Source organism: Mus musculus, chromosome 4 (assembly GCF_000001635.26).
Source record: "Mus musculus strain C57BL/6J chromosome 4, GRCm38.p6 C57BL/6J".
In the NCBI taxonomy this organism is placed as follows: domain Eukaryota; kingdom Metazoa; phylum Chordata; class Mammalia; order Rodentia; family Muridae; genus Mus; species Mus musculus.
The window spans coordinates 83,780,615-83,802,825 of NC_000070.6; the positions used below are offsets into that span (position 1 = coordinate 83,780,615).

The window sequence follows — 22,211 nt, forward strand, 5'->3', positions numbered from 1 at the left end:
TTTCAAATTCAGTCTTTAATGTGTATGTGTGTGTGTGTGTGTGTAATGTTACGTTCATGTGTTTTTTCAGAGATGACCATTTGAACATATGCTCTTCCCTGGGGTAGAATCTCTTTCTCTTTCTCAGGACTCAGTAGCTTCCTATGGTTCTTTGTTGCTGGTTGAGGCTTGTACTCTTTCCTCTTCCACATTAGTGTGGCTACTGGTGTTATCCTTTCTCAACTCATGCTTAGGCAGTCATATTGGTGAGACCTTACAGGTGTATCTTCTCTGACATTTCTAGAGACATGATATCACAGCAAATTTTCTGTTTCCCTGGCTCTTATTGTACCTCTGCCCCGATTCTTCAGTGACCCCTGAGCCTCAGATACAAAGGTGTGTTAGAGATGTGGCAGTTGGAACTGGGCTCCACAGCTCTGTGCTTTGGTCAGCTGTGGTTTTCTATAATGGTTTCCATCTGCTTCAAAGAGAAGTTATCTACAGGTATAGGGATACATATTTAGAGTGTAGCTATAGATTATATTGGTTTAGTAAAGTAGTGGTTGTAGGTTCTCTTACAAGATACATGATGCTTCACTAGCCCATGATAACTGGCTAGGTTTTCAGCACCAAGCTTGATTTCTCTCTTGTTGAGTGGACTTTAATTCCAATCAGAGAGTTGTTGGCCACCACCAAGCTATTCTCACCACTGTTAGGGTTATTATGCTAGGCTGGTTCTTCTGGTTCAGAAGGCATCCTAGAGCTGGGTTGTCCTCTCCTTTGCATGCAGCTTTCTGGTACCATAAAAGCTCGTCCTCAGGAAGGAGGCCTTTAGATCAAGTCCATCCCAGATCTCAGAACCACAGTCGCAAACTATCAAATGGCCTCAGTAGCATCTTTATGGGACTCTCAAACTTCCCTCTGAAATCTCACAAGCCGGGCCTCTGTTGCTCTTCACATTCTCGTCTTCCAAGCTTCTGTAGAGCAGGTCACTGGCTTCTCTCGCTCAAAGATTAAATGTTACTACTGTCTTGCCCAGAACACGGATAAGTCTGTCACAGCAATCCTTCACAGCCTGGTCCTAATTTCTTTCTTAGTTACCTTTTTATTGCTGTGATAAGGACCATGACAACAAAAGCAACTTGGGGAGGAATGAGTTTATTTCAGCTTACAGGTCCCAGTCATAGCCCATCACAAAGGGAAGGTGGGGAAAGAACTCAAGTCAGGAACTTAGAGACAGGAACTAAAGCAGACACCGTGGAGGGGCATTTCCCATTGACTTGCTCCTCCTGCCTTGCTCTGTTTGCTTTCTTACACAGCTCAGGAGCACCTGCCCAGGGTTGGTACTGCCCACAGTAGGATAGACCCTCCCAGACAGGCCCTCCTACATTTGTCATTAATGAAAACACGCTCCAGAGACTTGTTATAGGCAGGTCTGGTTGATGGGGAGATATTTTCTTGCCTGAGGTTTTCTCTTCTCGAATGACTCTAGGTTATGTTACGTTGACAGAGCTTAACTGAGGTAAGCTGGTTAGCCACTGCTCTACCTCAGCCTCTGAGTTTACACTGTATCGTACCTCACACCACGGGATGCTGTGTGGGGTTTGTCATCTTGTGAGCTGCACACTGCATGATAAGCTTCTTTTAAAGCCTCGATGGCATTCTGTTGTGTGGATATGACATTTTCTTTTTCATTCATCTGTTGAGACAACTTTCATTTGCTTACACAGCTTGCCTATTGTAAATTGTGCTAAAATGAACACTGGTGTGTAAATATTTCTTAGAGATTCTGACTTCCATTCTTTTGATAAATGCTCTGAAGTGGGGTTGTTGGATCATATAGCAGTTCTCTTTTTAATTTTTGAGGAAATTTTCTACAGTGGCATCTCACTGTAACCTTTAAAACTTTCCCCATCACTAACACTGATCACCTACCTCTTCAGATGTCTGTTGGTCATTTTTGAGTCTATTCAAACCGTTGGCCTACTTTTATTTTATTTTATTTTATATTAATCATTTTATTCATTTATGTTTCAAATGATATCCTTCTTAAGCCAGGTCATTGAGTTAGATTGTCACTGCTATCAAGTTGTTTGTATTTTAGAAGTTAACCCCTTAGCAGACTCCAGGTTTATAATTATTTCTCATGAGCCACATATTACTTTTTTATTCTGTTCATTGTTCCTTTAGTTGTGTGGAGCTTGTGTGCCGTGATGAGTTCATTAAGCTTTCTGAGGTTTCTTCTAAGAGAAAGACTTTGATTTTAGATTCTCACATTTCTTAAGACTAGTTTGTGACCTGATGTGATATATTTTAGACAATGACCTACATATATTTGAGACGAATGTGCATCTGCTGCTATTTGGGAATGTTCTGCCTGTATTTGTTGGGACAGTGTGTCTGGTGGCGTTCTTATTTGCTGTTTCTCTGTTAACCATTTGTTCTAGTCATTGCTGTAAGTAAGGTAGTGGGGTCTCAAATTGTATTGCTTTTTTCATTTAGCTTTGTCAATGTTTGTTTTGTAAGTACTTTGATATTAAACGTGTGTAGTATTTATATCTAGTAATCTTTGATGAATGGATTCATATTAGTTCCTATGTTATCTCTTCTGAGTGTTTGACTTACAGCCTATTTTATACAATACAGTTACATTATTTTGTTTACTATTTTTTTCTATTTTTCCATATTCAGTCTGCATGTGAGCTTAAATATAAAGTGAACACCTTATAAGTAGAATATGCTGTATCTTGTTTTTAGTCCATTAAGCAACTTTGATTGGGAAGTTTAATTCATTTATGTGGGAAGCAGTTTCCGCTGTGCCTGCGTGGCCTAATTGGTAAACAAGCAATGTGCGCATGTGCAAGAGTGTTTTCGTGCCAAGTCATGGCCCATCCTGGGGCGTGGTGATGAGGCTCTGGGAGAGCAGCCAATCAGGTGTGGACACGCCACACTAAGGTGTATATAAGCAGCGCCTTTTTGGTGCTTGGGGTCTTCCTCTTCATGTTGAAACTGGTGTAATAAAGTTGCTGCAGAAGGATCCGGTTTCTCACGTGTGTGTTCTTGCTGGCGAGACAATAGCGCGTGTGAGACATTTATACTTGAAGTAATCACTGGTAAGAAAATATTTGTTATTATCATATTGTTAATTTTTGTGTGTAATTTATTTTTATTTTCTCTCTTGCTTACTTCCTTTGTTTTTGTGTTTATTTTTACATACTTTGATGATTTTATCTTCTTTTGGGTAATTTGTATGGGTACTGCACTAGTTATTTTCCTATTGCTGTGATAAAACACCATGACTCAGGCAACTTATGGAAGAATATGGTTAGTTGGGCTTCTGATTCCAGAGGGTTAGAGTCCATGATGGCAGAGCAGCAAAAGTGTGGTGTTGGGAACAGCTGAGAGTGCACATCACGGATCACAAGCAGGAAGCAGTAAGGACTGCCGCAAATGGCTGACATCTGTTGAAGCCTCAGTGCTCATCCCCAGAGACACTGCCTTCAAATAGACCAAAATTCCTAATCCTCCCTAAACAGTTCCACCAACTAGGGATCAGGTATTCAAACATCACTCCATGAGGTCCATTCTCTCTCTTTCTCTTTCTTTACATTCTTTTTTTAAAAAAATTTCCTGTTTTTTTATTAGATATTTTCTTTATTTACATTTCAAATATTATCCCCTTTCCTAGTTCCCCTCTGAAAATCCCCTATCCACTCCCCACCTCCCCCTGCTCCCCAACCCACCCACTCCCACTTCCTGGCCCTGGCATCCCCCTATACTGGAGCATAGAACCTTCACAAGACCAAGGCCTCTCCTCCCATTGATGACCAACTAGGCCATCCTCTGCTACATATGCTGCTAGAGCCACCAGTCCCACCATGTGTTTTCTTTGATTGGTGGTTTAGTCCCAGAGAGCTCTGGAGGTACTGGCTAGTTTATATTGTTGTTCCTCCTATGGGGCTGCAAACCATTTCAGCTTTTTGGGTCCTTTCTTTAGCTCCTTCATTGGGGACCCAATGCTTTGTCCAATGGATGGCTGTGAGCATCCACTTCTGTATTTTCCAGGCACTGGCAGAGCCTCTCAGGAGATAGTTTTATCAGGCTCATGAGGGCCATTCTCAATCAAAACAACATAGATATTTTGTTTATGGTTACTATTGAACTTCTCTATAATTATAAGCCAATGATACCTATATTTGCATATAGAAATTCTACATATTTATTTTTCCTCATCCCATTTTATATTATATTTTATTATATTATAATAATATATTATATAATATACAATCTTATAATGTTATAAAATATGATAACATATAACATAGTATTATTGTAATAAAATATGAATATATAATATTCATATTATTTTTTTCCTTACCCCATTTTATATAATAATTAACTTCTCTTTTTAGGAGTTAAGTAACATTTCTTTGTTATGGCTATTTTAAAGAATTGTCTTTTAACTTTTACATTCAATATAAAATATTATTCACTAACATTATAATGAAACGTAGTTCTCTATTGTATTATATATATTTTTCCTTGCTTATAAATTTTACATGTTCCTGGGCCATTTTAGTATTTTTTTCTAAAAAGAACTTGAACTTCCTTTTAGATTTACTTATTTTATATGCCCGAATATTTTGCCTGCATATGTGCATGTGCACCACGTGCATGGCTCCTAATATTTGTGAGCCACCATGTGGGTGCTGGGACCCAAACCCACATCCTCTGTTGAAAACCAAATGATTTTAACTGCTGAGTCATCTCTCTAGCCTGCATTGTTTTGTTTCTCCTTGAAGAACTTTTAAAAGCACTTCCTGTAAGTCTAGTGGTGATGAAGTCTCAGAGCCTTTGTTTACCAGGGAGGTCTTTGTGTCTTTATGATTTTCAAATCCATTTTTGCCAAGGATAATATTCTAGGCTAGCGTTTTGAAGATATGACTCTGCTCCCTCATGGCCCGTAAGGTTCTGAATGAAAAATGTGCTGCTCGTGTAGCAGACGTTATCTCGTTTATGCCAAGTCGTGTTTCTCCTGATGCCTTTAACATTCTCCCTGATTCCGGTGATTAGTTATAACATGCTTCATTGTGGATTTATTCGGTCTCATCTTTGTTGAGTATTTACCTTCCTTGGTCAGGATATCTCTTTCATCCTCCAGAAATCTGAAGTTGTCTACCATTATACCCTTAAAATATTTTTCCTTCATTTCTGATAATTTTGTACAGGCACACAATGAGATATGATCGTCATTGCTCCCAATTATTATAGTTTTGGGATAACTTTCAGACTTTTTGGATGCTTTTGCTCCCTAGTCTCTTTGTTTGCTCTCATACTTTTCTGTCTCTCTGTCTCTGTCCGTGGTTTTCCATAAGTTCTGTGCATTATCGTCATCCTTTTTCATATTCTTTTCTTCTTCTGAGTTTCTCCTGAGTCCATCGATTGGATTTCCTTCAGCCATACACCAATCATAGTATCTCCCTCGACAATGAGACATGCTAATTCAATCCATATAGTTATTCAAATGTGAGGCATCTCAGGGGTTACCTGAAGGCGTGTTAGAAGATTAGTATGTGACTTGGTTAATGGGTCCTTGTGGTAAGAAGGAAATGAAAAAAGACATACTGACGTGAGCAAGTTCATAAAAGCATAAACAGCCAGATATTATCAGTGTATATCACATGCAAGGACAGCATAAGAGATGAGGCTTAATGTTTAAGAGTTGTGAGTTTGTGGGTAGAGTTCTATTAGGCGGCCACTAGGCTACATGAGTGCTGGAAAGACATGGATCAGGCTGTTGATGGTAGGTGATGTTAGAGCAAAAGATGCAAAACTTAGCAAAATGGCACATTGGGGTGAGAAGGTCTGGGAGTGACAGTCTGTGTGATGGGAGGTCCCATTTAATTAGATGTGTCTACCTTTAAGGGGGAAAGGAGTTTACTTTTCAAGTACTTGGTTTAGTAATGTGGAATAACCAGCAGGACATGTTTTTGAACCTTAGGGGAAATCAGTGCTAGATAAAGGTTTAAGATTGATTAGCATAATATTCTGGCAGAGAGAGAAGGTGGGAGAGCAACTGACAGGAGAACAAACCACTGTGGATAAATGAGAGGCTGGAAAACACACTCTGAGAGATTAATTATGCCACTGGAGCTGGAAGTCATTGAGGGATGGAATTCTGTCTCCCGACTTCTATATCCATAGCATCCATCACCATCCTGGTACTTAACAGATGTTTGCTGAATGAGTCAAACTTTACCATCGTCGAGTCTCCAAACATAACAAAAGCTATTTCCATAATCCACTCTAAGCCTTGATGGTACTGCCATCTATTTTGTTTATTTGGTTGCTAAAAATAACATCTGCATTTACTTTGCCTAATCAATAGCTAATGGAAAAAGCCTAGAGCCAGTGGCGAGAGAGTACCTCTAGGAAAGAGGCGCGCTAACAGTACAGGTAATGACCAGTCTGACTATGCTGCAGGTCTATTTAGGGTATACTGGGGGATGAAAGGGAGCAAGTCCAGACATGGCTGAAGAAAGCACTGCACGGCCAGGCCTTTCAATGTGATTGTATAATGCTCTCACCAAAGTGCTGACCAGGATACATTATGATGCAATATTATCTTTTAGATTGGTCTGTCAGGAAATTAAAAGGAGTGAAAAGACTATGAGATCATTTTTAACTTATGAAACTGATTGTACTTTAAAAGTTGCCTCTAAAAAGCCAGTCATTAGTGGCTCATCAGTGACTATCTACATGTTACTTATGATCTTTGAGCTCTGTAGCCTCATGTTTTTTAAAGAACCTGTTTCCTAAAGATCGGCTGAAAGGCACAGCCAGCTGGATGATGACAGGAGGGACTTAGAACCTTGACAACCAAGAGTAAGACAGTGCCATTCACATATACTTAGCAATGTTCATGTGTCTCATTTAAAAAAAAAAAAACAACAATTTATTCTGAGAAAAAAACTCTCTTTGTGGAAGCCTTTAAGAACTTGTAAACATATTTGTCTGTTTTCAAGTTTGGGTTTTTATGCTTCTTTGTATGGCAGCCTGATTTTCTTGCTGCCTTGTACCTGTGTAAAATGGTCAAGCCACCCAACTGTCCGTCTTGATAATTTGATCTGATTATTCAGTTTTTCAGATCGTTAACAGGGTGTGGCCAGCTTGATGGGTTGATTCAAGAGATCAGTTATTTATATCTGTACCTGGGATGCAGCTTTTCTGTAGGATGGTTGAGTTGGGATGCAGTTTTACTGGAGGATAGTTAGGCTGGGATGTAGCTATACTGGATGGTGGTTGGGCTGTGATGCAGCTGGTCTGTAGGATGGTTCAGCTGAGATGTAGCTGTTTTGTAGGATGGTTGAGCTGGGATGTAGCTGTATTGGATGGTGGTTTAGATGGGATGTAGCTGTACAGTGGAAATAGTTTTAGTGCTGACTTTGCCTCATTTCTGGTGACAGCAGCTGGCAGTATTGTAGAGTTCTGGCTTTGCAAGTTGTATGTCAATGCTAGTTTCTCACTTCCTGCTTTGTGACTTAAAAAAGTCTGTATTTGCTGTAGTGCCACCAGAGTGCTTGCCTCTGCTGAGAGACTGCTGAGGTCTTAAAGTATGAGCCAGGGAACTGTTTGCTTCTTGGGCCATCATGGTTTAGGGATTGTAAATTATTTCACTTTTTTTTGAGAATAATAACTCTTTCTCTCTCTCTCTCTCTCTCTCTCTCTCTCTCTCTCTCTCTCTCTCTCTCTCTCTCTTTCTCTCTCTCTCTCTCTCTCCTACACACAAATGCACCAGGAGGAGTGTAGGGTAAGGGGGATAAAAGAATGACTTGCTACACTGAGAAGAATAAGGATGTTATATATTCTTCATTTCAGTTTCTTAGTGCAAAACTGGTTTTTAAAATTAATATATCTCTATTAATTTTTTTGTATAATACATCTTTCTCCTCCTTAACTCTTCCCAGATCCTTCTACCTCCCTACCCACCAAACTTCATGTTTTCTCTCTCTCCATTAAACAGGGTCTCACAAAACACATATGAACATTTTGAAAATTATTGTATACAAGTTTAAAAATTCCAATAAGCCAAAACACAAAACAAAACACAACACAACAACAACAAAAAAAAAAGCACAGAGAAACCTATGGTCTCTGTTTCGTGTTGGCCAACTGTTGGGTATGGAACCTGCCCTGAGGTGTGGTTGATAAACCTGTGGAGAAAATGGATTCTCCCTTTCCCAGGAGCTGTCAGTTACAAACAACTTCTTGATAAGAGCTTGGTTTCCTGTCCACGTCTCCTTCTCCACAATGGGAATTTGTTTGATTTGAACTTGTACAGGTCCTGTGCATGTGATTACAGACTTTGAGTTCATATGTGTATGAGTCCTGTTGTGTCTGGAAGATATGTTTTCCTTGGACATGGGATGCTAAGATTGAAGATTAATTATATCTGTGTGACTGTGTATTGGAAATCCAATAGTAAAATGTTTATTTTGAAACAATGTAGACCATAATATATTAAAATAAATAAAGGTTTTAGGCAGATTCTAGGAATAAATGAAAATGAAAATAAATAAAAAAATTTAAAAAGATGGGAATGAGTTCCACAATATCCTATAATTCAGTATTGCCCATGAAATATTTTGTGATAAATTTAAAAAGACAATGTAATAAATTAAGAAGAGAGGAAAAAGTCCTAATACTAGTTTCTTTTACCAGGCATTCAGGATGCAGAGTATCTCTAGACATCTTCTTATATGTGGTCTTGTCTAGTTTAGTTCTCTTATTTTTTTTATTTATATTAGTTCTTATTTGTAATCTCTAAGTTTTCTGGCGTGTTTTGGCTTTTTATGACTGAGGTAAGATACCACAAACAAAAGCATCTTGGGCAGGTAGAGTCAGGGGGGATTTTTGACTTATGTAAACTAGGTCACAGTTCATTGAAAGAAGCCAAGGCAGGAACCCAGAGGCAGTGACTGAAGCAGAGGCCATGGGAGAACACTTCTTACTGGCTTGCTCCTTTTAACTTGCTCACTTTTATTTTCTTACACACCCCAGGACCTAGGGCTTAGCACCACCCACAGTGGACTGGGCCCACCCACATCAATTATTGATCAAGCAAATATTCCACAGGCTTGCCTGCTATCAAATTTTATGGAGGAGTTCTTTTCACCCTTTTCTCAGATGACTCTAGATTGAGTCAACTTGACATAAAACTAACCATCACAGTATATATGGAGTCCAGAAGGATTTATAGTTGTGTATGATAAATGATTAGCTAAGTAATATTCTAGAAATGACCAATCCTGTAGTTGGTAATATCTGGCATAAATCATTTTTTTTTTGTTTTAAGATAGAAGTGAAGGAAGTTAGAAAGAACAGTGGTAGTTTGCATCTAACAGTTACCAGAAGAGCAGAAATGGATTAGACCTGTGAATCTCATGAGGCTGCGAATAGAAGCAAATTATTATAATAGTTTAAAAGACAGTCACATAGAGACAGTTTTTTCATGACAGTATCTTGAGACTTTAGAGTTTCTTTGTCTCTTGTGCCTTATGACTTACCACTTTTTAAAGGTCAGTAGTAAGAGAAAAATAAATTTCTCTCTCTAAAAATTAAAATTCCAGAGCAGAAGTAATATAGCTACTTTCTTTTATTCTTTTTCAACATACTCTAGACACTTGGGAGCTAGAGAGACAGCTCAGCAGGCCAGAGCTCATTCAGCTCTTGTAGAGGACCAGGTCAGGAGGCCCTGTGGGATGCCTTCTTGTGGGTTCTGTGAGCACGCATACTCACACATGCATAGACACATATACTTAAAAATAAAATAAAATAAGTCTTAAAATATTTAAAATATCACTGTTTGTGTTATGTAATATATAAAATGCAAAACATTCACTGAGTGTTAATTAAAATAAATAATTAAATTAATTAACTAAAAATGAATCACTAAGCAATTTGAAGTATGTAAAAGATCTTATATGCCTTTAGTAAGAGGGAAAAGGGATATAGTTGTTATCGTAGCACAATCAATGAAGTAGATAGAATTCAAGACTGGCTTTTGAGATTATATCTATCTGTCTGTCTGTCTATCTATGTATCTATCTATGTGACCATGTATGTATGTGTGTCTGTCTGTCTGTCTTTTGTTGTTTGTTTTTTGAGACATGGTTTCTGTGTGTCTGTCTGTGACTATGTATGTATGTGTGTGTTTGTGTCTGTCTGTCTTTTTTTGTTGTTTGTTTGTTTTTTGAGACATGGTTTCTCTGTGTGTGTCTGTCTGTCTGTCTTTTTTGTTGTTTGTTTTTTGAGACATGGTTTCTCTGTGTGTGTGTCTGTGTCTGTCTGTCTGTCTTTTTTTGTCATTTGTTTGTTTGTTTTTTGAGACATGGTTTCTGTGTGTGTCTGTCTTTTTTTGTTGTTTGTTTGTTTTTTGAGACATGGTTCCTCTGTGTATCCCTGGTTATTCTGGACCAGCCTACCCCAGAACTCAGTAATCTCCCACCTTTGGCTCCCAGGTTCTAGGATGAAAGGCATGCACCACCACTGCCCAATTTGAGATTATTATTTAATCCATGGACCTGTGACTGATTTTTATATCCCAATTTATATTAAAACAGGGACTTTAAAAAGTGAATGCCTTCTAGAAAAAAATAGTTCTATTTTTCTAATTTTATTTCAAAAAATTTGGTAGTTAGAAATGTGCTTTAGATTCTCTTTCTGGAAGAGAGTAACTTTGTGACCAGTGGGCACGTTTCTATGGAAATTCCACATTATCTGCATTGAAAAGGCCTCTTAGTCACTTGGTGCTGAGTCTTTTTGTTCCCTTAGGGAGCAGAGCCAGCAGCAGGTGAGACTCCTCTCTGGCTGCTCTGTGAGTCAATCCCCTCCATCACCCACAGGCTCACCCACAGGCTCACCCAGCCTCAGCAGCACCTTTCTCAGCCAACATCCCCCTACCCTTGTGTCCTCTCTCCCTTGCTACCCCTCACGGCAGCTTCTTTTCAGCATTGCTATTTCTTTTGCTCATGCTGGTGCTAGTTATTCATATACTCTCAGCTTGATGGTTTTACTCTCTTTATCCATCAAGATAAAAGAAATCCTACACAATCCTTTTTCAAGATTTTTTTCTAAAAACTTTCTATAGCCATTTGAAGAACATTTTTAGAGACCTTTCCAAGTTTCAGTATAGTTTAAAAGTGGGGGAATCTTCCAGAATTGTAGGGGAGCTACTTGCGATGCAGTGTCTGTGATTTGTCCCGGGCCACTGTATCTCGGTGGCACCGGAAACTTTCAACTTTTAACGAATTATAAGTATTTCACGTGCAAGTCAAGCGAAGCACGCTAGCAGAGTGCTTGCACAGCGTCAGGATTAGTGGGGCCGAGGCTCTAAAGGACAAACTGCCTGCGGGCCTGAAAGTGCTCAAGTTTCAAACACTCAAAGGCTTTATTAGCGAATGTGGGATGTGGCCCTCTGCTCACTGTATGCCAGGCCTCCTGGGGGCAGGCTGGTACTCAGTGCCCCTTGAGTTAAAGATGTCCCTGTGCTGGCACTGTCGTGAGTTGCACCTACATGGAACTGTCCCCCCTCCATGCCCACATTAGCAATCTGCTTTTGTACTTTGACATCCAGGAATCCCCTAGTGCATTTTGTCACAGAAAAAAGAGAATCATCAATACCACAGTTAAACCTGACTTTCAAAGCTAATAGTATCTCATTTGGGGGCTCAAATTTAATAAATTTTCTTTGATTCTGGGTGAGTTTTTAAACATCAAACAATGAATTGGCCAGGGTGCAGTAAAATATTTAGATCTATTGACTATGGTTCAGAAGGGTAGAAGGCAAAACACCAGTGGTTTGATGTTGATAAATTCTCAGTACCTTAATCCACATTAATGTTTTCTTTTATCTGAGCGATCACTGGTGACAGAAAAGGAAGGAGGAAGGTACACATACCCAAGAAAGTTACAGCTGGAAGCAGTGCTACTTGTAAAATATAGTTTACTTTGTGCAGTTGAGTTTTCATCCCAACAGAAGACTGGAAACTACTGTTAGAAATACAGCACACACCATGAATGAGATCTGCAGGGAGCACGAAGTGCCCACGCTTCTGTGAGACATTCCCGGCCATGTTTGCTGCACTTCCTCTCACGGTCACTGCCTAATAGGAAAACTCAGGACTAGCCTGCGAAGACAGGGACTTGTACTTACACCCATATATCAGCACGAACAATTTAAGATGTCTTTGTTTATGGGTGTTTGCTGGCTTAAGAAAAAAACCCTACAGTATATGACAATCCGTGAGATGTCTGTGTTTTACATCTAACTGATTTTGTATAGTAGTAAATATTTCCAATAGTTTTACAGGTTGCCCAAGTAGAATAGAAAAAGAGACAGTTTATTTATTTCGCTGACTAACTGAATGATTGACTGATTGATTGATCAACTGATTGAGCCAGGGTCTAGCTGTATAGTCCAGGTTGATCTTCAACTTGCTGTGTATCCCAGGCTGGCCTGGCACCTGTGACTTCATGCCTCAGCATGCGTGTGCTGGGATTACAGGGCTGAGTTACAGTGTTAGAGCTGGGATGTTCCATAGAACAAGACATATAAGTGGATTCATTTGACGGTTAGTCTTATTTTATATACTCAACACCATTCTTGATGTGTGCTTCTGTGCTTCTTCATAAAAACTCTGTCATGTGGCTGTTAGATTCTGTGTGTATGTGTGTGTATGATCTTTGTATGTTTGTGTGTGTGAAAGAGATCTCTGTGTGTTTGCATGTGCACATGTGTTTGCACAGGGGCCTAGAAGCCAGAGGGTGAAATTAGCATCTTCTTTTGCCCCCCCCCCAAAAAAAAAACCCCTGCACTTTCTGGGTTGGAATCTCTCACTGAACTCAGAGCTCTGGATTGGTTGAACTGAGTGGCCAGAGACTCCCAGGACTCCACCGTTCCCACCTCCAGCATGTGCCTAGTTTTGGAACAGGTGCTGGGGACCTAAACTCAGGCTCTTATGCTTGCATGGTTAGCTCTTTAATCACTGAGCCAAATCCCAAAACGGTGTAAGGTAGTTTTATAGTATTTGTTAAATATATGATAGCAAAAAAAAAAAAAAAAAAAAAAAAAAAAAAAGATTTAAAAACCTACCGAAACCCACGAAATGTTAGAAAATGTTTCTGTATAAAAATGGAGAGGAGCCTGGGGAAAAGAAGGTCCAGTGACAGGCCCAAAGTGGGATCCAGCTCAAGGGGAGGTCCCAAGGCCTGACACTATTACTGAGGCTATGGAGAGCTCACAAAAATAGATCTATCATGACTGGCCTCTGAAACACCCAACAAGCAGCTGAAAGAGAAATAGAGAAGCAGCTGACCCCTGTTGTTGAATTAGGGAGGACTTAAAGAATTTGAGGAGAAGGGCGATCCTGTAGGAAGACCAGCAGTCTTGATTAATCTGGAACCGATATGAGGCCCCCAACACACACACAGTAGAGGCCTGCCAGGTCTGTGTTCATTCAGAGATGAGGCACCTAACCCTCAAGAGACTGGAGGCCCCAGGGAGTTTAGAGGTTAGATGGGGTGGGGGTGGGGGCATCCATGTGGAGACAGGGTGTGGTGGGGAGGAGGTGTGGGATGTGGAACAGTTGGAAAGTGGGCGGGGAGGGGCGGGGAATGGAATATGGAGTGTAAAAAAAAGAATTACAAATAAAATTATATTAAAAAAAAAGTAAACTCTTCTTACTCAGCTGACTGATGAAAAGCGAGAACTTTATCTCAAATGCAAACCTGAGTACAGAATTCCTAAGACTAAGTGCTGGAGTTTCTTTGTATTTGCTGTGCGTGTGCTGATTTGTCCAGAAGGTGGCAGTGTGATATCAACTGCCCACAGGAGCTTGGAATTAGAACTCCGTCTGTACAAGCTTGTGTCCTTACCTTTCTGAATACTTAAACTCTAGTACAAATGCTACTGATTTTATTTCCGTTATCTTATTTAGAGGTTTTGTGACCAAGCCGGTTTCCATGAGTTTATTGCTCAGGCTTAAGTTTAATTAAGTCCTACAGTTTTGGAACACCGAGCAGGCCGAGCAAACCCTGTACTTGTGTATTTTGAAGTCCCCTTTTGTGTTGAGTGTATTTGTTCTTATTCCAGAGTCTGTGCTAGTGAAGTTTCTTTTCAAAACCCAGTCCCTAGTAACTATCATGTACAACATGCATGATCTAATGTCAGTTAAACACGCTTTTAAGAGAGTGATAATAGGGGATTGCAGCTTGCTTTTGATTTTGTGTCCCCCCCCACCCCCCCCATTTTCCGAGTGGAGCTGTGAAGGAATAATTCAAAGCGCCTTGATCAGAAGGCTTCTGTGCCTCGTCTCCCCTCTTCATTTCAAGCAGGAGGATGCTTTTTCTTCTTAACATTCTCCCCCAGCACTCTGAATTAGAGATTTATTTGCAACGAAAAATCAATTAGTCCTAAATTTATTCATGGATTTCAGGTCCAGCGATCAATGCAAGTCCACTCAGTGGGCTCAAGGGGACCCAGTTCATCCCAGTTAATGTGTCTGAAGGGGAATTACCATTGATGCTGTTTTTTTTCCCCCCTTTAGGTCAGAGATCAGATCTCACTGTCACGGACTGCAGCAACTAGGAATGACTTCACCCTGCAGCTACCCAAACTGCACCTGGAGACCTTTGCAATGGAGGGGCTCCAGGGTGGGCCAGAGGTGGTGGCATGCCAGGTTAGAGCCTAAATAACATTGCTTGCCACTGAAATGTGTAGAAAAATAAATTGTACTAACTGGGAGAGAATGGAAGCCTTGGAGTATTGTGAATAATTTAGATGAGATGCAAATAAATGCTTTCTATCACGTAGCATAAAAACACGTTTCTTCAAAGCCAGGACTAGCCAATTAAAATAATGCAGAAAAGCATTTTACAAAGAAAAGTATGTGTTTATGTCAAAGTCCAATATTAAAAGACCCACTTTCCTCTCAGTGGAAGCTGGTAAGACATTAGGCTGTTATCTTTTCAAGCCAAATCTATCTGTTGTGTTTGTTGTTTTAAAATAAGTCCCTTTACATATAGAGTTTTAAAGGAGATATCTGAAAAATTTTCACGTTAATTCCAAAAAAATCCACATTTTAATTTTAGAAAAACCTAAAGTCCAACTGTATTTTGTATTAAAGAGTCCTTTTACCTTTTAATACTTAAGTTTCATAGAGCATTGTACTACAGTGTGTAAACAGGGCCATTTCATTTTAAAGCTCAAAACATCAACTTATGAAACCTTGAATAACTTTAAGAGTAATTCAGGAAGTTATTTTCAGAAGGATTCATTTTCAAATGTTGTAGCTATCCTGTTCTAGCACGACTGCATTCTGTGATCATATTTTCTTAAAGTTCATATTACATTGTAAATTGGAAAATACAAAATTCAGCAAATACTTTATCTTTCTCTTAGTGCCCAAAGCCTCCATTTAAAAAAATCATCAGCACTATGGAATTACAGAAAGCCTGATTTCATAAAAGACTGTCCTCATTTAACAGTTCTCTCGATCGCCCAATATATTCAAAAGGAAATGTTTTTTTAAAAACTCGCTTTTAATATTTAATAGCTTAAAATAATCTTTTTCTTTCTTTAGTTTATGACCATGTGGAATCTTAATTTTGTATAAAATAAGTGTTAGTTCATGATCTGTATTAACTTTTCAATATTCTACACCCTAATTTATCCTGTTATTAGAGCCTCTGTTATGCTCTGCAAAAAATGTTTATAACTTTTTAAAAAAAATCTAGAATATATTTATATAACTAGGCATCAAACATTTTTATTTTCTTTTATAGGCTTTACCGTTATTTACACGATTAAATGTGTTTTAAATTTGATTATCAGTATTCATCAATTTATTACAGATATGAATACAATATGATTTGAGATTTTTCGAATAAGTGTAAAAGAATCCTTTATTTGGTGTCCTAGATTTGTTCTTCCAAGGGTTGCCTCTTATCAAAATTCACGAATAAAGATTTTCCCCAAACTAGATTTTGTTGGTTTAGAAGGAAACTTAGAATACTAATAATAGTAATAGTAATACTTTGGGGGATGAAAACATGAATTCTCTGTGGTTGTGAGCTAAGGACTAGCAAGAGAGACATGCCAGGGACTTTTGTTCAACTCTGCCAATGGTTGTATGTGTTGTCATATTCCTAAATGCTCAGGTGAGTTTTCTGAGGAGATCCATAGGGTGCATTGTAGCTTAGTAATAAACAGGTAGTTAGGAAAGTAGGAAACAATAAAATTGGTGCTGCTGCTGTGGCTGCTGCTGCCGCTGCTGCTGCAGCTGCTGCCGCCACTGCCCCAGCCGCTGCCGCTGATGGCAGCTTCCATTTCAGCGAACTTTCCATGTGCCAGCCCCTGTCAACTCACAGAGCTCTCTAATGGGACTGTCAAACAAGTGGCAGTATCTCCATTTTAAAATTGGAAAACAACACCCACAGCAGGTAATTCTCCTCAGATCAGAATCTAGTAGGTGGTAGAACAAATTTAAGTCTCAAAGTAGCTGACTGCAAAGCCGAAGTGGTCAGTCTGACACTGAGGAGTTAAACAGCCTATGTGACACTGAGAGGAGTAAAACCTTGGAAACTTATGTTTTCATACCACTTAGAAGATACTCATTAGACATCTGCGTGGGCCATAGTGTATGCTATATCATAGACAAATTCACAGATACGTTTTCCTGTTCAATCACCAAATAATATGAAAAATGTGCTTTCAACTTTGTACAGGATAATGTGTGTGCTCACTATAGCTCCATATTTTTAGGAATTTTATATTTAAAAAACTTATAATTGGCACATAGTGATTATGTATACTTCTGTAGTATAATATTTTCATGCATATATGCAATAAGTAGCAGTAAGTAATGATCGAATAAGGACAATGAGGAACATGCCATCACCTCAGACACTACTGCTTGTGTCGGGAACGTCAGAATCCTTTCTTCTAGTGATTTGGACATACATAGTGAAGGACTAGAAACTCCATCCACTGCCCCGTGCTACAGAACTTTGGCACCCACTCCTCTTAACTTCCCAGGTCTGGCAAAAATCACTATTCCCTCCCTACCGAAAGCATCTCATTTAACTGCCACACAGGAGTGAAAACATGTGGCTTTGGCTGGCTGTGCCTGACTTCCCTCACTGAACATAATGCCCTCCAGGTTCATCTGTGTTGCCAGGACATTAACCCTTTCTATTTATGAGTATTATTATTGACAGGATATTGCATTTTATTGGCTAACAATACTCTACCATGTATATAAACTATGCGGTTGATCCATTTATTTGTTGTGGAACCCTAGGTTGATTCTGTATCTTCACTTTTGTGAATAGTACTAGAAAAAAAAAAAAAAAAACTAGAGCGCAGGTATATTTTTGATGTACCAGTAGAAATGCTAGCTTTGTGCCCCGGTTTCTGTTTTACAAAGTGGAATGTAGCGGTTTTCCAGGCCTGTAACAGGAACGAAGGAGGCAGCGAACAGAGAGTGTGTGGCGGAAGCAGGCAGGGCCGGTGACGTCATCCCATCCCGCTGAAGCCCCGCGAGGGTGGGGGAGCAACAGGCGCTCCTTTCACTGCTATAAGGTGTTTATATGTTTCATTTCGAGGAATGGTTCCTTAGGATCCTTTCTTCATAGTTTCTTCTAGCGCTTTAAGTCCTTTACCAAGTACAGTCTGCCTTAACTTCCTGTTCACTTTTTATGTCAGGTGAGTTTTCCAGGGGGGTCATGGCCTCAGTGGAGCCTATGGCACGTTTAAGACCATGTTTTCATATTCCAATTAATAGCCTTTCAAGCTTTTACTGTAATGCTGAGAAAAATCAAACCCTACAGACCGAAGCTTTAACAGAAATGGCCAGCATGAATGCAGAGGACCCAGTGATGAAAACTTTCTGCTCAACTCTCTGAAGGCAATACCTGACCTTTATCGTCTTACACTCCCGAGGATGTCTTTAAGTAACTTTGATCTGTAATGCTGGCAATATCTAGCGAATATTGACAAGTGACCAATAAACATTTCACTCCGTTACCATTCAGTGATAAGAAGCAGACAGACACCAAACGCCAACTGTAGCTGACGTGTGATGAAGTGTTTGCTGTGTGCGGCACAGCCTCGCTGAATCTCTGCAGGGTCTGTGAGTGGCCAGCTCTCTGCTTCCGTCTTAGCGTGCTGCCCGCCAGCAATGGGTGCTGTTTTATGAGGGGCTAAAGTCCATCGAGAGGAAGGAAGATGTTAATAGACCAGACGTCTAATGAGCAGCATCACCAGGCCGCTCTGCTCTTAGTCATGCATGCTGTATACTTTCTGCAAAGCATTGTTCACGGGCTTGTGTGGGTTTGTACTTTAAGATGACAAAAAGAAAGAATTGAAGTAGGGTCTTCCTATAAAATGCAATTTCATTTGTGTAGAAAACACAGAGGAATAGAAATCCAGAAGAGGGCTAACTAAGTATGTTTCATGACTTTTCTATTTTGGTCCCTTCATCTCTAGAAAGAAGACGTTCCCAACTCGGTGTTAGTACGATGGCCGAGTAGGCTCACACTCCTGGGTGGTAACAGATAGTGTAACCGCGGAGAATTTGGCAGATGTCCACAAACAGGAACGCCCCAAGTGCTCAGGAACTTAGCCTTGCTGATGGCTGCCACCTGAGAGCTCAGAGCTCAGAGTCCAGGAAGCTCACAATACACTTGGGTGAAGGAATTCCAGACGCTTGCCAGGGTCACCAGGACTCGGCTTCTGTCACAGTTGTGCATGCTCCTAAATGACTTGGTTCTCATGTCTTATGTCTAGGCTCATACTGTATAAAAACTGCGAATCTTTCCATCTGTCTAATGAAACTGTTTTAAGACTTAGTGTATAATAACTACCTCTGGAAATGTAGTACATTTCATAAATATGTGTTTATGAGTACTTCATTAGAGAGTCTCCATGTGAAACCTTTTATTTATAAAGATTTTCCCTGTGAATGCAGTAATGCTCTAATTGCTCCTAAACCAGAAGGTCATAGCAAGCCTTTCTCACAGGGCTTTTGCTCATGACTTTCAGGATACCATTATTTTTACATTCCTTTGAGATACTTTTAAAATTGATATTGATAAAGAACATTCTGAAGGAAACCTTTTAAATTTTTTTATTTGAAGAAAGGGGAAAGAAATGGTACCCAGACCTAACCTGCCCGAGAATAGACGAGCTGTGGTTATCTGTGGCCGACTTCCCACGGGCTCTCTTGATGATGTTAGTGCCTCAGCCTACTAATTGCTCTGCAAGAAACTTCTGCGTTTTTGGCATTCTTAGAAATTAAGAGATGTTAGACAATTTCATTTATAAGACTGAGCCATCTTGATACTTTTCTCTTCGTGTCATCCCATCTGCATACATGAATTTTCAGAGAGCTATTACCTTCTTAAACATGAAAACGAGCCATGTCGAGTGAAAATCGTGTTAAATATAACAAGCACTACTTTTTAAAATAAAATATTTCAGATTAAACATTTTATTGTCCCAGTACATTAGTTTTATAACGTACATTGTAATCTTATAACAGTATTATTATACCTGCATATATAGTGACATTTGTCCCAAATAATACAATTTGTTAGAAAATTTGCTAACATCAAATACTGGGTTTTTAAAACAATTAGGAAAGCTGTACATGATCCTGACAAAAATTACACCCTAATGAATCTAAAAGAAAATTAAGATCATCTGAAATTTGGCATCCAGACAGCCAGAGTTAACCTTTAAACCTTCCTTGTTATGTAAGCCATAAATACAAACTCATAACCAAATATCACTTGTATATATTGCACTTCCATATGTAAATGATAACAAGGGCGTACCTACTATTTTGTAAGCACTATTTTTAACCCAGCAACACTTAGTTCCTTTTTTGTTTCTAAGTACCAGCTTTACAAGGTTGTAGGCTACCCTTTCCCTTTAGGTTTTCTCTTTTATCGCAAATGATTTGTTATGATAAGGCACCTTTCTTTAACTTCACTGATAAAATGCAGTCTTGCAGACCACTAACCAGAAACTGTCTGTTAAACACTGCTCAGTTTATGCTTTAAGAAATACTTAATGCATGTGATACTTGGCTCCTCACTGTGTGGGTTGTTGTTCAGATCGGAGGTTTAATCCCCCACACTCCCACTGGGACATTTCATCTGTCCTTATCTTTTGAAAGAAAAAAAAATGACACAGGAGAGCGAAGAATGGGTTCACTGTAGCTTCTGCTGCAGTTCTGCAGACCCCCATAGCTCTGTGCTTGCTGCGCGCGCACTTCCTGAATTGTGTCATCCGTGGGAGCGAAAGATATCAGTGCCCCGAACTAGCACTACGTGATGCTAGGAGTGCTTTAAAATGGGTATGATTTACAAAGTAATCTTCCTAATTGTGTCATTTCTTTTCTTAAAGAAAAAATAATTAGGAAGAAGTTAAAATCTAAGCAGAGTGGGTATATGAAAGGGAATTTGAGGAGGCTGTGTGCCCCGCTGTGGAGCTGATTGAAGCCTTCTTGCTGAACATAGGTTGCTTGTAACAGAAAGTTTTACTCGTTTGTTCAACCACTGTCCTTCTCGTGGGACACAGCTTTATGCTTTGGAAAGAGTCAATGTGGTTACTGTTCTTGGGGTGTCAACAGTGCGACTGGGCTTCTGTCCCGCAATCACCATTTCCCAGAGTTCTTAGCGCTTCCTGCTTAATATCAATTTCTTCTTCTGTACCATGGATTCCTGAGCTGGTCCATCTTAGGGTGACTTTGACGTGCATTTGGCATGTCTGAAACAGTTTTCTTTACTATTTGGTTTATGTTCCTGGGTGAAGTATAAGATGACTCAGTGTCCACGAAGAAACCAGACTCTGGGGATTGGCAGCCTCGAGGCTGCAGTCTGCTGTTTATCCCGGAATATGCTACAACATCATGTTGATTAGGATGGTAGTTAGTTTCATAACAGCATGGCATTTGGAAAGGACAGAACAATCCCATTTTCTAGGGAGCAGGGCATCAAGGTATTAGAGAGATCATGTGGAGAGACGGAATCCCTGGATTGGGGTCCTGACTCTGTAACGTAAGCACCTTGGCCAGTCCGTGTGCATCATGAGCTTCCACTCCCCCTCTGGGAAGGCGATGAAGCCTGTCTTGCTTTGGCTCTCAGGGCTGTGGGAAGATGGATGATGGGATAACGTGCCCATGAAGGTGCTTTCCACATCAGGAAGTGCCGTGTGCACAGAACCTAAGGTGGATCGAGCAGGTAAAGGTCTGGGTCAGGAGTAGTGACCTGAGTACATGGAGGAATATTCTAGTGATTTACTTTCGATACTTTTCGATGGAGAACATGTTCACATGTGCCTTCAAAGGGATAAAATATTCAGCAGTTGCAGTGTTTCACTCTAGCGGAGTCTAAAGTCACCGCCAAGATGTAGCTGGGTCAGCTCAGCACACACTTCTGTCTTTATTGTGAGAGTTTCCGCCATTATCACTCTTTCCATGTATTCTTTCAACCCTCCTTTGTTACTGCTGTGTGCGCGACTTACAGTTTTTTGTTTGGATTCTGAATTCCAGTTCTGTGGAACAGTGGTGATATTTTTCTATGTGTGAAATATTTGTTATGCACTTAGCCAGAAAGAAAAAGGACAAAATAAAAAGCACAGATTTTTTTTCTTTTTCTTTTTTCTTTTTTTTTTTTTTTTTACGCTGCACTTATGAATTGCAGGAGGTCCTGACAGAGAAACTAAGGAAGGGTGCCAACCTGGGCATTAATGTAAAAAGCCCAAAACTAAACCCTAAACTCGAGCCTTTCTCTTTCTTCCCCTCATTTCTGAAGCCAATTTTAAGTCTAAGTGTAACCTTACCAGCTAACACCTTTTGTGGCCTATTATTAAGAGACTGAAGGCCGTGAGCACTTGAACTCTCAAGTGCTACAACCAGAATTGCTCTTCATTTTATCTTCCCGTTTGATGGACTGCTTAGGTGCAGACCTGGAACAGGAAGGGTTAGCTGCAAATTGAGTGAGTTTATTATGGCTTAGTGATTTGCTGATTGATTTCATTTGCTGTCAGTTAAGGCTCTCTTAATGTCAGTTTTCTTTGCATAATGCCTTGAAATAAAGACTGATGAAGTTCTTCAGATTGATGGCGCTTATATAAACTGACCCTGATTTGCCCTATTCTCCATGAC

The 22,211-nt window shown here is 39.8% G+C and overlaps 1 protein-coding gene across 7 annotated transcripts in view; it reads left to right on the plus strand.

Annotated features, from left to right (window-relative positions):
* Ccdc171 (coiled-coil domain containing 171) overlaps positions 1-22,211 on the plus strand; it is a 340,735-nt gene that overhangs the window by 255,206 nt on the left and 63,318 nt on the right. For 5 of the 7 annotated variants that reach the window (NM_001355378.1, NM_001355549.1, XM_006537990.4 and 2 more), the window contains one exon: positions 14,586-14,717. The exons of 1 other annotated variant lie outside the window; for it this stretch is intronic. In NM_001355378.1, coding sequence (NP_001342307.1) covers positions 14,586-14,717 — 132 coding nt within the window. Of the gene's footprint in view, positions 1-14,585; positions 14,718-18,526; positions 21,662-22,211 lie in introns of those variants that run through there. One more of the 7 variants, XM_006537992.3, reaches the window with a different exon arrangement.